Genomic DNA, 14,490 nt, shown 5'->3' with positions numbered 1-14,490 from the left:
ATTTTTCAAAAATGTTCCATTCTTTTTCTTATGCTCTTAACAATGTAATGACATGAAAAACTATTAAATCCATCTTTCTTTCTTTTTTTCTTCTTCTTCTGGTGGTTGGTGAGCTTTTAATACAGTAATAAAATAAGCTTTCAATTAATTAATATTCTTTTGTTACAAGCTCTAAAGTGACATTTTCAAATTAACTGAGGCTTGGGTTCAACTGTTAAACGGTCAAACGGAGATTTGAATCTGTGGCGGAAGGAAGTAGTTCTGCACAAAATATTTTTTTCATTTTTATAGACAAGTTGTTTTTCTTATATTCCTTTTAAACTAGAAAACACCATTTATATAACAAGCTCAAAACACTGGTAAATAGAGGTAACACTTTACAGTAGGGCTAATTTCATGTCAAACCAACCATTTCAGAAACCTTCCCAACTTAAACTTTTGATTTTGTCAATTTTATTTATCTATTTTTATGTATTTATTTTCTGAAGAAAGACAAACATAGTCACAAACTCTATGTTATATGCAGTTGTTTTGATAAAGGGAAAGAAGATGCATTTCTAGTTTCAATATTATATGTAAGTAAAATTACCCACATTTCATTTTCGTCCATTGAAAAAGGCTAAATTTGAACAATTTGGACATGGAGCTGCATTGAGATCCCCACATCTCTGGAATTGAACTATATAGGAGCTTTAAAAAAAAAACTACAAAAGTAAAGTTTGTTAAGAACCAAAATCAAAAAAATATATTAAGATATCTTTAATACTTCCTTAGTTACATGCATGCACAAAGCCTTGTCCCTTCATCACGGTAATTGCACACCTGTTAATTGCACTCAGCTGTCTTCACTTTGATCGTCATTATCCTGTCTATTTAAACCTGTCTGTTTTCTTTCTGTGTCTTGGAGTCCTTAATTTCCATCACCCAGTTTCCTAGCGTTCCCTTGTGGTTCTAGTTTCTTGTTTGTTTCATGTTCTGACTGCTTACATGAATTTTGACCTTTGCTTATTGGATTATGATTTTTTGGATTACCCAATAAACACACTGCTCTTGGATCTCTCTTCTCCTGTGTCCCGATCGTAACAATCTCAGGTTGAGTTGAGACAGAATTATGGTCTTTAATACTTTGTTGACATGAGTTAATACATTAGCTAACATAATAAACATTTTTTTTTGTATTTTATTTATTTATGCAGAATTTACTCATCTTTTCTGTTTTTTAATGCTGTTAGTAAATGTTGAAATAATAACATTACAATAAGTAAATGCTATAGTATATATATATATATATATATATATATATATATATATATATATATATATATATATATATTATTATAATATGTTACCATAATTAACCAAAATTAACTTCATGTGGCAGATATTTAGTGTCATTATCTGTTTAATGTCACTGTAACCAAGAATAAATACATTGTAATTCAACATATCTTTAAACATTTTGTTAAGGAGCGTCGTATGCCATTTCAGATGAAAAGAAACAGTACAGTACATTTAAAAATGCTGAAAAAAAGAGGTCATTTAGGTACATGGTACCAAGACGTATTCAAAAAGCAGTACGTGACATCAGAAATATTGCATCATTCCTAATAAAATAAAATAAAAAATGCCGATATGTGCAGTGCTCATTTCAGCTCACAACTATGTTTTGAATATACATCATTGAAGAATTAAATTAATTAATTTCTCTCTAAAAGTGTTAGTCTGAACCCTGTAATAATAAATTTTCAAGGTAGTAAAGTGTCGGCAGAATGTTTAGTAGCCTGTTATGTTTATGACAGAAACTCTTATGATTAAAAAGGTTTATAAAAGGACAGTTTTGTTTCATATTTTTCACTCTCAGTTCATCCTCAGTTCTCAATGCATCAATTTTTACAATCCATTTTAATTTGAGAACATCTCATCGCTGAAATCACACCCTCAACATTTTAAAGCTGGCATGTATTCTTTTCTTTCCAAGAAACAATGTGTCTTGAGACTGGGGTTTGGGCCCAGTTGGCTGATGTTACCCAGACAACAGCGCAAACGCACATATCGAGACCAGAGCCAGTGGGACAGTTTGTGTTCCTCTCGTGCCAGAATTCATCTGATCAAGGTCTTTGGTTTGTGGGTGATGGAATCGGTGATTGTCGGAATTTTCTGATCTCACTGCAAGAGAAATTAGAAAAATGTAAGTCATTCCACTAGATGTGAACTGGTCAGATGGGATTCTTAAGAACATTTGTTTTCAATGTGATAAAAAACATTTATTTGCTTCATGAGGCAGCATGATTGCATGACAAAACTTTCCCATCATTAATACAGATAAACCACCAATTACAGTTTTTGGTTTCTCTCCCCACAAATGAAGATGATGCTTGTCAAATTGACAAATTTCAAACGTAATATCTAGCTAGCTAGTCAAACTATTATGTATCCATAATTTTTGCATGCATTTCTTCAAATTGCTATTTCCTAAATCTAAAAGTTGGGGCTTAAATAAAATCAAAAGTCAAAGTTACAAATAAACTCATTCAAACAAGGCTTGACGGAAACATCATGCAGTTGCTTATTTACACGTTGAAACCATTTGTCAAAAAAACAAAAAAACTAAAACAAACAAACAAAAAAAGATCAGCAGTTTTCAACATACACTCCACATATCCATTAGGGTTTTAAAGTCTCATTCAAATGACTGTACCGAATGCTGCATATACTGTAACAAAGTGCACAATGCATAATTTCCAATCGTTCTAGCCAGAGGAGCTTCACAAGCCCAAAAACTACAACTGTCACCCAGTAAGAACCTGCTCTCAACAAAAGAGCTATGAAATATGTCCAACAATTTTGTCAGTGCATTGCACAAACTTTTTAAAACTGAGGAATCATTCAAGACAAGAACTACTCACATTTCTTGGCATTGAACTGCTTGGGAATATTTATTTTAACTCAGATATGTTTGAATTTCCTTGGCGAAACATAATCCATTAATAACGCAGTAAAAATTTGGACAGGACTATGCATATTCAAAGAGGAAACAGAAGGTATTGTGAGTTAGACAGTGTTACAAAAGCAGCATACAGCCTTTGCTAGGGTCAGCGAAAACCACTGGCATACCTCCCTCAAGAAGCCACAAATCATGTTTGAGCTTTTGTCAAATAAATCAGTGTGGAGTAAAATTAAGCAGATATGGATTCACTGCTCTGATGTCCCCAGACAGCCATTTTAAAGGGCTGATCGGAGACACACGTCGGGTATTTGGGAACCTGCTGATCCAACTCAAGAAATTGATCCTCGTGCATCTTCAGAAGAGGCTCAATGAGAAATCTTGCATCCGATGTGACACTTGTGAGAAAAAACATGCCAGTGGCGGTCGAAGTACAAATCCTACACATGCTGGGGCTCTTCAAAGTCCACCGCAGCTTTGTGAACACACAGAACAAACAAAGGCGAACAGAACAATCCAAGCGTCTCATCTGCACCACTGCTGATTCTGATAGATCTTCAAACCAGAATAACAAATGAAGATACGGGACGTTTTTTTGTAAACTGACTATGTGATCTGATAAACAATAACCTCAAATGTGTATGTGGGCTTTTAAGATGTATTCTTGTCGTTTATTTGCAAAAGATGAATTCTACAATTCATCAACTCTCATTGAACGTTAAAATGAACTGTTGCTGCAAATAAACATCAGTGTTAACATCTTAAAATAAACAACAACAAAAAAAATTTGGTATCACTTTAGAATAGGTAATACCTATTAGTTGCTTATTAGCATGCATATTACTAGATTATTAGCCATGTATTAGTGCTAATTAAGAACATATTAATGCCTTATTCTACTTGACCTTATTCTACATCCCTAATCTTACTCAATACCTAAACCTAATAATTCAATTCAATTCAATTCAATTCAAGTTTATTTGTATAGCGCTTTTTACAATACAAATCATTACAAAGCAACTTTACAGAAAATTACGTTTCTACAATATTTAGTAGTAGCTTAACAACTACCTTACTAACTATTTATAAGCAGCAAATTAAGAATTTATTGAGAGAAACGTCGTAGTTAATAGTTAACATGTGTAACCTATTCTAAAGTGTCACCAAATTATTTTATTAATAACTACATAAATACAAATACCATGTACTGTAGTTTCGAAGGGGGATATATTAATTATATATATATATATATTTAACTCATTTATGATAATAATATAACAATGCATTTATACAAATATAATAAAATAAAATAAACAGAATATAGCAAGAAAAACAAATATAAAAAATAATTTATAGAAATAAGAAATAATAACATAAAATATCTGTAGATAATACCACAATAGTAACATTATCTTATAATATTTTATAAAATAAAATGCAACGATTTGTGTAATATTTTTAAAAGGGAGGCATCTCATCTCTTTGACTGATGTCAAGGGCTGTGTGTCAAATCAAACATGACGATACTTGAGCTAATTAATCTGTCACTCAGTTAAATTAGACAGATGCCAACATGGACAGGTTCCGTGACATGCTCTCAACCTGAAAACTGCACAAAGTAAAATACATACAATCATGGTTCCGCATTGAGTCCAATATAAAATATGCAAAGCAAATTCGGAGCCACTTTGACAACATGTTTGGCTTGAAGTCCAACAGTTAAGATAATGTCACTAAATCAAGCCAATCTCTGCAGTTTCTGTTCTGATGCAGCATGCGTGACTGTTGCGCAGCTGTGTTGGTCATTAGCTTTGTGGTGTGAGTGCTGGCCTGATTCTTCTGTCCCTCTGGACTCTTGTCAGACCCCATTAGGGGGAGGAAGACAAGAGTGATGACCCATCTTCTCCGATGCATCCCTGCTTTCCTCCGTCTCAGCACAAACGGTGCGGGAATACCAATGATTGGCAGGCGTAATCTGAGAGCTCCTGCTGACTGCTTTCTGGACACGGACAGAATGCATATCAGGCCGAGGGTGAAGACAAACGTCCAGGAAAGCGAATGACGACAAATGGATCAATATTTTTCTAATTAGAATTTAGTGCAGGACTCTGAAAGAATGGCCCATGTCATCTCTTTTAATCAACTATTAATCAATTACAGACATATTTACATTTGTCAGTTTACATCACATTTCTGTCACATTTACTAATATGACTCACATTTCTAAATGTTAAAAAAAAACAGTTTGGGCAGCAGTCCCAAATACATTTTAATTTAACAAAAATGAGCTTTCTTAAAGTGCCCCTATTATGCCTTTTTGAATATTACCTTTTATGCAGTGTGTCATGTAGCTGTATGTGAAATTAAACTATCTGCAAAGTTGTGAAGCTCGCAATTGCCTAAACTAGTAGTTGTCAGAAATTGGAATCTTATTCGGTTACGGTTCTACATCACAAAGTAACACATTTGCATAACGAAAAGTCGAAAAATGCTTGTGTAAAAAAAACTTGTGTAAGCTTGTGCACAGATGTTACAGAGTTCTGTCTGGCCAATAACCATTATTTAGTTTGTAAATTATCATACGTAGAGAATTGTAATATTTCATAATATATGGTTTCAGAGCCCCTAAAGTGACATTTGTGCAAGAAAACCTTGTGCAATGTGCAATAATTGTATGAGTTAGATTTGCTAAACTTGGAATAATAAAATAATAATAATAATAATAATAATAATAATAATAATAATTTATTAATTAATACTACATAACTAACAATTAAGAACATCAACTTAAATATCCTTTAATTAACAACACTAAATAAAAATTATAATGTATACTATTATAATATATTATATATTATATAATATATTATTATTCATATTTTTTTTAAATAAGAAGCTACTTTTTTAGTATAATTTTTTATTAAAACATTTTTTTATAAATGATTATATTTATATTAGATATAAATTGTTATATTTATTTAATGTTTATATTTAATCTTTAATTAAATTATTATTATTATTAAATGCAAACTATTTATTATTAATTATTAAATTTTATTTATTAAAATAATTTAATCATTTAATATTACAATAGTTGCATAATTTTGCCGTGTCATGTTCACTTTAAACATGCCTTATAAAACGCCAAATGACCGAAAAAAAATAAAATAGCCTAGCATTTCAGAAACTATGACACAGTTAGGAAACAGAACTGCCTTACTGTGCTTGTGTAGCAATACAGCCATCTCCATTTATCCTTAGTGAGTGAACCTTTTGCCCCAGCTGATTTTTTTACAGTCTCTTCAGGGACAGAAATGCAAAAACACGTTTCTGTGCCTGCATAAACCAATGTTATAAAGCAAGCATTAGCACCAGAAGAGGCTCAGATAATGCAGCAAAGACAAAGTTGGAGGCTGATGTAAAATCAATCCAAGTTAAATCTCTCAGACCTCAGAGAACAATGATCAATAACACAACAACAGGGAAGAATAAGAGCAGAATAAAGAGGCTGTCGTGAGTGAGGATGGAGGAAGTGAGTTGTGTCTTCTCTTACACTACATGCCCACTGAATTTCCACACAGGAACAAACACAAACAGAAACTATAAAGAAATATCCAGCAAATCTTTCAATTTAAATATGCAATTACATCAAAACCCTGAAGTTTGTCATCTCATCACAAGTTTTTTGATCCACAAATGCCTAACTGTATATAAATTAGATCAACGTTATCTAAAAGCAACGTGTCCAGCTCTTTCATGGGAGCAATGTAAACATTTCCAAAACTGAAACTATAATCTTAAGAATTTCTTTGTTAATGATACATTTCTTCTTATGCTCTTCATTAAATAACGTGCCATGGTGCCAGAAATGCAATCTCTCAGTGTGAAACACAGATCGAAAAAAGAAAAAAAAAAAACTCCAGCTGTTAACATGTAGATATGCACAAGTAATTCCGCCAGTCGAACAAAACACAAATGGTATAACCCTTTCAGAAATCATGTTCCATAGCAAAAAAAGAAAATAATATACGATAAATTTTAAAGGTGTGACAACATCCAGATTCGTATTAACAATTTTAGATTAAAATGCAGTTACCACTTATTTTAGCATATGCATTATTATAATAGAAATATACAATTAAAAAAAAAAATTATTTGAGTAATTATTTTTCAGCCGACTTTTTACTTCTACTCCTTACATTTTCACGCAAGTATCTGTACTTTATACTCCCTACATTTTAAAAATAGGTTCGTTACTGCTATTTCATTTCGGCTTGTTTTCATTCCAGCTTGTCATCATTCAAAAAAAATAAATAAATATCTATCCAGATAAATCGCACCATCCGGATGGAGTGAATTTGATTGTGGTTGGATGAGAAGTATAAACATATACCATTCCGACACCCTATTGGTTTGTACGTGATCCATCGCACCTGCACATGACACAAATCACATCACACTCCAAGAAGGACATAGCCAGTTGTGGGTTCATTTATCAAAAAAATATATTTCTTAAAAAAGAAGGGTTGGGTATGGAACCGATATCCAATCGCCCTCTAAAATTTCAATTGAAACCGGCGTCAGACCGGTCTCCTCTCCGTCTTTCAGCGCGCTCTTCAACCCGCAGACCGTGAGCGGAGCAGCGCATGCGCACTTAAACACAAACTGATCGATTGTTAGAATATCTGTATCTGTGCAGTTCTTTGTCATAAATACAGTTTACAAAATGTCACGGGACCAGTCGGTTTCTCATCTACTGTAAAGTTTTCGCTCATTACACCACAGCTGTTTCCTCCAGTGAAAATCTAGCCCTTAACACATGAACGAACACACACTTTAATTACACTTATTTAAATATACTTAATACGTACTTTATACATACACTACTGTGCAAAAGTCTTAGGCACGTTAAAAGAATAGTGATGTCGGATTCGTGAACGAATCGTTCAATTTAACCGGATCTTCTTAGTGAACCGGTTGAACCAGTTCACCAAATCGAACTGAATCGTTTGAAATGGTTCGCGTCTCCAATAAGCATTAATCCACAAATTACTTAAGCTATTAACTTTTTTAATGTGGCTGACACTCCCTCTGAGTCAGAATAAACCAATATCCCGGAGTAATTCATTTACTCAAACAGTACACTGACTGAACTGCTGTGAAGACCCAACTGAAGATGAACACCGAGCCGAGCCAGATAACGAACATACACGCCCACTGCTGGAGCAGTTCTTGTTCTCGAGTCAAGAACCGATTGCATCGGTTTTCGGATCACCAGTACACTGAACCGAGAATTGTTTCTGTCGGACGCGTCCGATTTGAGAACCGATGAACTGATGATACTGCGCATGCGTGTCATTTTTTAAGTGTTTTGTTAAACATCGGAAAGGGTGATAAAATAACTGCTGTATATTTTATTTTGCTTTTTCTTTTTTTTTTTTTTTTTAAGATGAATGTTTCTAATCTGTATATTGTAGATAATGTATAGACCAAAGGGGTTTTCAGGGAAGTTGGACAATAATTAAGACTCTAAAGACTCTATGTTTAATAGGAATAAGGGATGATTTATGAAATATCAGTACTGTATTTATAGTTAATGATGACACATTCACAAATTGAGTTTGTAGTAAACAGAACATGAACACTAGTAGAGCAGCTGATGATACTGTACTGCAGCACGTGCCGGTTACAGCGATTCTCGTTCTCGAGTCAAGAACCGGTTGCATCGGTTTTCGGATCATCAGTACACTGAACTGAAAACCGTTTCTTTCGGACGCGTCCGATTCGAGAACCGAGAAGCTGATGATACTGCGCATGCGTGATTCAGCGTGAAGCCAACTGACTCACAGCGCGTCTGAACCGAACTGGTTCTTTTGGTGATTGATTCTGAACTGATTCTGTGCTAATGTTATGAGTGCGGGTAAACCGAGGGCTTGAATGAAGGGCAATCTGGCGAAAGTAAGTTCATTTAATAACAAATACATCGCAATGGATTATGTATAGTAAGTGGATCATGGTTTCTGCGCTGATGACACCTAATTTATTTACTTTATATCAAGACTTAAATCCTCCTATGCACATTATTGCTGTTACTGTATTTGGGTGCGTTGTTGCAAAACTTAATTGTAAATGTTTCATGGTTATGAGGTTTTTAACTGACTAAAGTTGATTACTGACTTTATATATTTGAATGATTGATAGACGTGACGCCATTACGTCATCACCAATGACGTCATTACGTCGAGCGTAAAAGAACCGCTGAGCCGTTTTTTTCAACCGGTTTATTGAGTCGAACCGTCCGAAAGAACCGGTTCGCGGAAAAGAATCGAACTTCCCATCACTATAAAAAAAATGGTGTTCGGCCAGTTATTTATATATTTTGCTGTAGTGTGTCAGTATAAAATATCAGTTTACATTTACAAACATTAATTTTGCCATTGTCAGACTGCTTGTGCATTCAAATCGCACTAGATTATTATTAAAATTAATGGCAAACTGATATTTCCTTCTGACACACTACAGCAAAAGATATAAATAACTGGCTTAAAACCCTTTTTGGGGGTGAAAATACTAATGTGCCTAAGACTTTTGCACAGTACTGTATTTTAAAAACGATATTGTTGCTACTTTATAAAGAATGAGCATACAGTAATTCACAGAACTGATTAAAGACAGTGACAGACAGCACTAATTTTTACTAAAAATATGAGAGTGAGTGACAGAGATACAGTAGAAACATTATGTGTGGTTTTGTATTAAATAATGACCCAGATTGTGAAATACATTTATTAGCCTTAGATTAAGGGAAGCACAACTTGGGAAATGAGAGTATCCAAGGTGAAAGCTATGGATTTATTTTAAATATTTGTAATGTTCTTTATTATTATCCATAGTTTTTTTGTGTGGTTCATTTTTTTTTTTAAGTATTCAGGTACTGTTTAGGCGCCGGTACTGTTTTAAAAGTATTGAAAAGGCACTGGACCCTACTTAAAAGTTATTATTTCTCACTGGCTCATTTACCAAATGGGTGCTTACTCTTCGTCCTCCACAAATTAAGCTATTGGAGGTAGTTCGGTAACGAGACGTTTTAATAAATTATTGTTTGCGATTGACAACGCGATTGACAATGTTGTGATAAGTAGGCTATACCAACTTTGTAACTCGTTCCCCTCCGAACACAGGACATAGCAGACGTATATACCGAATACAGGATGCTATCAATCAAGAAGGTATCAGGATTATGAGTTATTTTTCATTTTTAGTTTTTGATTAATCACTTGTATTAATCATTCATTTTGACAGCACTATAATGTACATTTACATTCCATTAAATGTTATTGATGACATGCCTCTGAGGTTTGACTTTTTGCACCATTACAATACTTATAGGCAACTAGTCATCATATCTAGTTCTTTAATGTATCTGCATTGTACTAAAGTGCGTTCATTTTCAATGGGCATATATGCGGCTGAAACAGGTAGCCTAGTGCATCCCAAATTTTACAAAATGAACATTTTAATAGAACATTATAGTCATTATGGCCTATGGCCATTTTTTTTTTTTTTTTTTTTTGAGGAGGGGTAGTGCACAATAGGCCCCTGTGGTGCGGCCTAAGCTTTTGTTCTTAATGGCTTTTTTTTTTTTCTTACATTACTTTTACTTTTATAATTTAAGTAGTTTTTTAAACCAGTAATTTTACACTTTTACTTGAGTAAAAAGCTTGAGTTGATACTTCAACTTCTACAAAAGTCTTTTTAAACCCTAGTATCTATACTTCTACTTGAGCAATGAATGTCAATACTTTTGACACCACTGTGTTATAGTGATTTTATTGTAAAGTATTAAACAAAATACACATATTGCTATTTATGCATTTTTTTTTTTTTTTTGCCAAAGTAATTGCTCTCTTTTGTCATATATCATCTATTTGGATGCCTTGGCTAAAAGCATATCCTAAATAATTATAAATTTCCTAAATAAATATTTATTTCTTTTTATTGAATGTTAAAATCTGTTTTGGCAATGTGAAAGAATGAAAAACAAACCAAATATGAATCTATATCTTAAGAAAACAGATGGTAGTGAATTGCGTCCTGCAGGCAGCTGTGATTCTGCTTTGGGAATCAGCACTGCTGTTCTCTTAAGGTCAGTGGAATCAGTGACTGTAAGCTCCCAGCACTGAACTCTCTCACGCAGCAGCTGGAAAACACTCCACAGACTGCGAATCACAGCACTTCCATTCAAACGCCAATACAAAAGCAGCCAAACACTATTCAGGGTGGAAAAGCTGAAGGCTGACAAGATTAGTCTGTGTTCCACTTCACTCTTTTGTGATGTATACTTGCCACTCTATGGTTAAAAGTCGAGACGTCTCATTCCAGTGATAAAAAGTAATTTTATATGAAATATTACATTATATTAAATGCCAGTAAAGTGTTTACTTTAATGTTTCAAATAACTTTTGTGAAAATAAAATATTGGGGAAAATAATGTTCCATCTTCATTCAGTGTAACATATATTTAAGTAAAAAATAAACAACATACTTATTCTGACCTGTACTTGTTAAATTGTATCAAAGAAACAGTTATCATACACATTTTTATTCTATTTTAAATTATTAAAACTTGTAGGTGACAAATGAGAAAAAACCTAGTGGTTTGAAGGTTAGTGGCAAAGACTGGTGTATATAATTTATTTTTTGTTGTCCCATAAAGAGTTTTCAATGGTTTTCATTTATTTTATATGGAGCCCCGCACATAACATGCACAATTTACTAATTTGTTCCCTCAATTTACTATTTCGTTCACTCGATTTATAAATAGTGCTCACGATTTACTATTTCGTTCACTCGATTTATAAATAGTATATAGTATATATATATATATATATATATATATATATATATATATATATATATATATATATATATATATATATATATATCAATCATATTCCTGGATTTATTATTATTATTATTTTATTTTAAATGTTCAAATCAGAGGTTTCACTGATTTTCACTGTACATAAAAAAAATAAAATAATAATAATAAATAAATAATGCATTTTCCACAAATCCTGCGTATGTACCAACACAAAAGTGCCACGGTTCTTAATGAAGTAACCATAGTAACTGGTATTTCTGTAGAAACTATGTTTACTATTATCAATTATTGTACGGCTTTAGTCTCATGGGTAAAAAGTGCTAGATTTTCTGAGTATCGTCCGTACTGCAGGATATACTGCAGAGAACAAACATCTACACACAAGAGCACACAATTATACATCTATTAATTAGAAAGTATGTAACAAGCTTAAATATTTGCCATCAACTTTACCAGCTGTTAGAAAACAACAAGCCAACCTACATTCAGCAGACTGAGGCTTATTAATGAAGATGGATAACATGAGGAGAAGACAGAATGAAAGGGGAGTGCTGGCGCTGTGTGTTTTCACTGGAGGAGGGCGTGGAGAGGAAGCCATGCAGATCAATGCCACCTGAGAGCCGTGTGAAGCTGCCAGAACACTCCACCGCCTCTGGAGTCTCTGCTCAATTCATTCTCACGACCCTGCAGGACAGAGCTCAATATTGCCACTGTCGAGTATCGCTGGCACTGTGGATGCATTTTGTCTCCTGTGCGTGCTGTGATTCGGTTAATTCTGCTCCAGCAGCTTTTTTGATGTGCTGTTTATTGTAATGGGTGTGAACAGAGGGGAAAACGGACAATTTATTATTCTAGCAGTTGACAGCTTATTTTTTCAAATTGAAAAAAAAAATCAATAATAATTATAATAGAAGTGAACAACTAACTGATATAAAATGTTAAAGTACTAATACCAATATATATATATATATATATATATATATATATATATATATATATATATATATATATTTATATATACCTTTATGGTCTCTTAAAAATACTTTGACAACTATCTGAAATAAAATAAGCTGAGGTCTAATGTGTAATATCTTTGAGAAACTGTTTAAGAAAACTTTTTTCAGTTGGGTATAAATAACTTACAAAATTCACCATTATGTTTTAATTACCTTAGTATAAGCCATTTTTATCTACATACTGTACACTGCGGTTCCCCCTCCATGGTAAAGTTGCCATTTTGTGCTGTCATGTTTCTACAGTAGCCCTAAATGGACAAACTACTCTACACAGTGTGTTTAGTCACTGATTTTCTTCTTCTTTTCTTCCTCGTGTTTTTAGAGGCAGCTTGTATTGTCCCTATGTTGAATATGCACAAACAAGTAGTAAAGGTAGATGTCGTGTGCTTTCTTAGAAGCAGAAGTCTTTTATAGAAGTATGAAGAGAAAGAACTATTTGAGCAAACCTCTCCCTGTCTCTTCCTGTTACCTGCAGTGTGTACTCTGGTTGTGTCTGACTCTACTAACGTGGAGAAAAAACCCTATCTTGCTGTCAGATTAAACACTCTAAACAGTGTAGTTATTTACAGTGTTGGGGAGTAACTAGTTACATGTAACGGTGTTACGTAATTTAATTACAAAATAAATGTAACAGTAATCAGTTACAGTTACTAAGAAAAAATGAGTAATTAAATTACAGTTACTTATGAAAATTGTAATGATTACAAAGAGGATTACATTTGAATATTTACACACATCCACATACAGCTTATTTCTTTCCCAAATTGCACTAAGACATATGGCCCATAATCTCCGAGACGCGGAAAACACATTCGTAGAATCCAGTCATAAAAATGGAATTTAGCCTATAACGCGGACGCAATATGCCACTTTTGGACGAATAAATCAAAAGTAGGTCAGTACACTTGAATCAAAACCCGATATGGACTGATGTCTGTGAATATTAAGCCGCAAAAAGACTGAATATGAATCCTGCACGTTCTGCGTGTCTGTGGAAATCAGGCGCTGACTGGACATCGGGAGAACCGGGACTATTCCCGGTGGCCTGGCAGACGATTTGGCCTTCTACTTTAATATTGTTATTGTATAATTGCAGGCCGAATATACTAAATATATATATATATATATATATATATATATATATATATATATATATATATATATATATATATATATATATATATATTTAGGGATGGGACGGTATGAAAATTTAATATCACGATTATAGTGACTAAAATTATCACGATTATCAATATTATCACGGTTTTGTTGAAACGAGATGAAAGTGTTCAAAAATAGTTGATGCTCACACTGAAAACATTTCAGCAAGTTTTATATTTAATAATCAACAAACAACTAATAAAACAAGCAACTGTATGCACTTAATTTAAAGAAAGATTAAATTCTGTGGCATTTCCTTCCTTACAATGAAAAGTGTAGAAGCATAGAAAAGCATAGAAAAGTCACTGACTTTCGCCATTCCTTCTCGAAAAAAAAACAAAAAAAACATTGTGCGCTGCGCTTGCGTCAGACTGTTGCTGGCTGGACATGATTTAATAGTGAGTTATTAAAACTAGAGCTGAAACAACGAATCGATTTAATCGATAAAAATCGATTATTAAAATAGTTGTCAACTAATTTAGTCA

At 33.3% G+C, this 14,490-nt stretch overlaps 1 protein-coding gene across 1 annotated transcript in view; it reads right to left on the bottom strand.

Moving 5' to 3' along the window:
- Positions 1-1,417: 1,417 nt before the first annotated feature.
- Positions 1,418-14,490, bottom strand: part of LOC132142393 (glypican-5-like) — a 278,158-nt gene continuing 265,085 nt past the window's right edge. The window contains exon 8 of the mRNA XM_059552208.1: positions 1,418-2,166. Coding sequence (XP_059408191.1) covers positions 2,024-2,166 — 143 coding nt within the window. The 3' untranslated portion in view covers positions 1,418-2,023. The remainder of the gene's footprint in view (positions 2,167-14,490) is intronic.

This window comes from Carassius carassius, chromosome 6, assembly GCF_963082965.1.
Source record: "Carassius carassius chromosome 6, fCarCar2.1, whole genome shotgun sequence".
Lineage (NCBI taxonomy): Eukaryota > Metazoa > Chordata > Actinopteri > Cypriniformes > Cyprinidae > Carassius > Carassius carassius.
The sequence above is the reverse complement of the archived record's forward strand: the minus strand, read 5'-3'. Positions and strand labels throughout refer to the sequence as shown.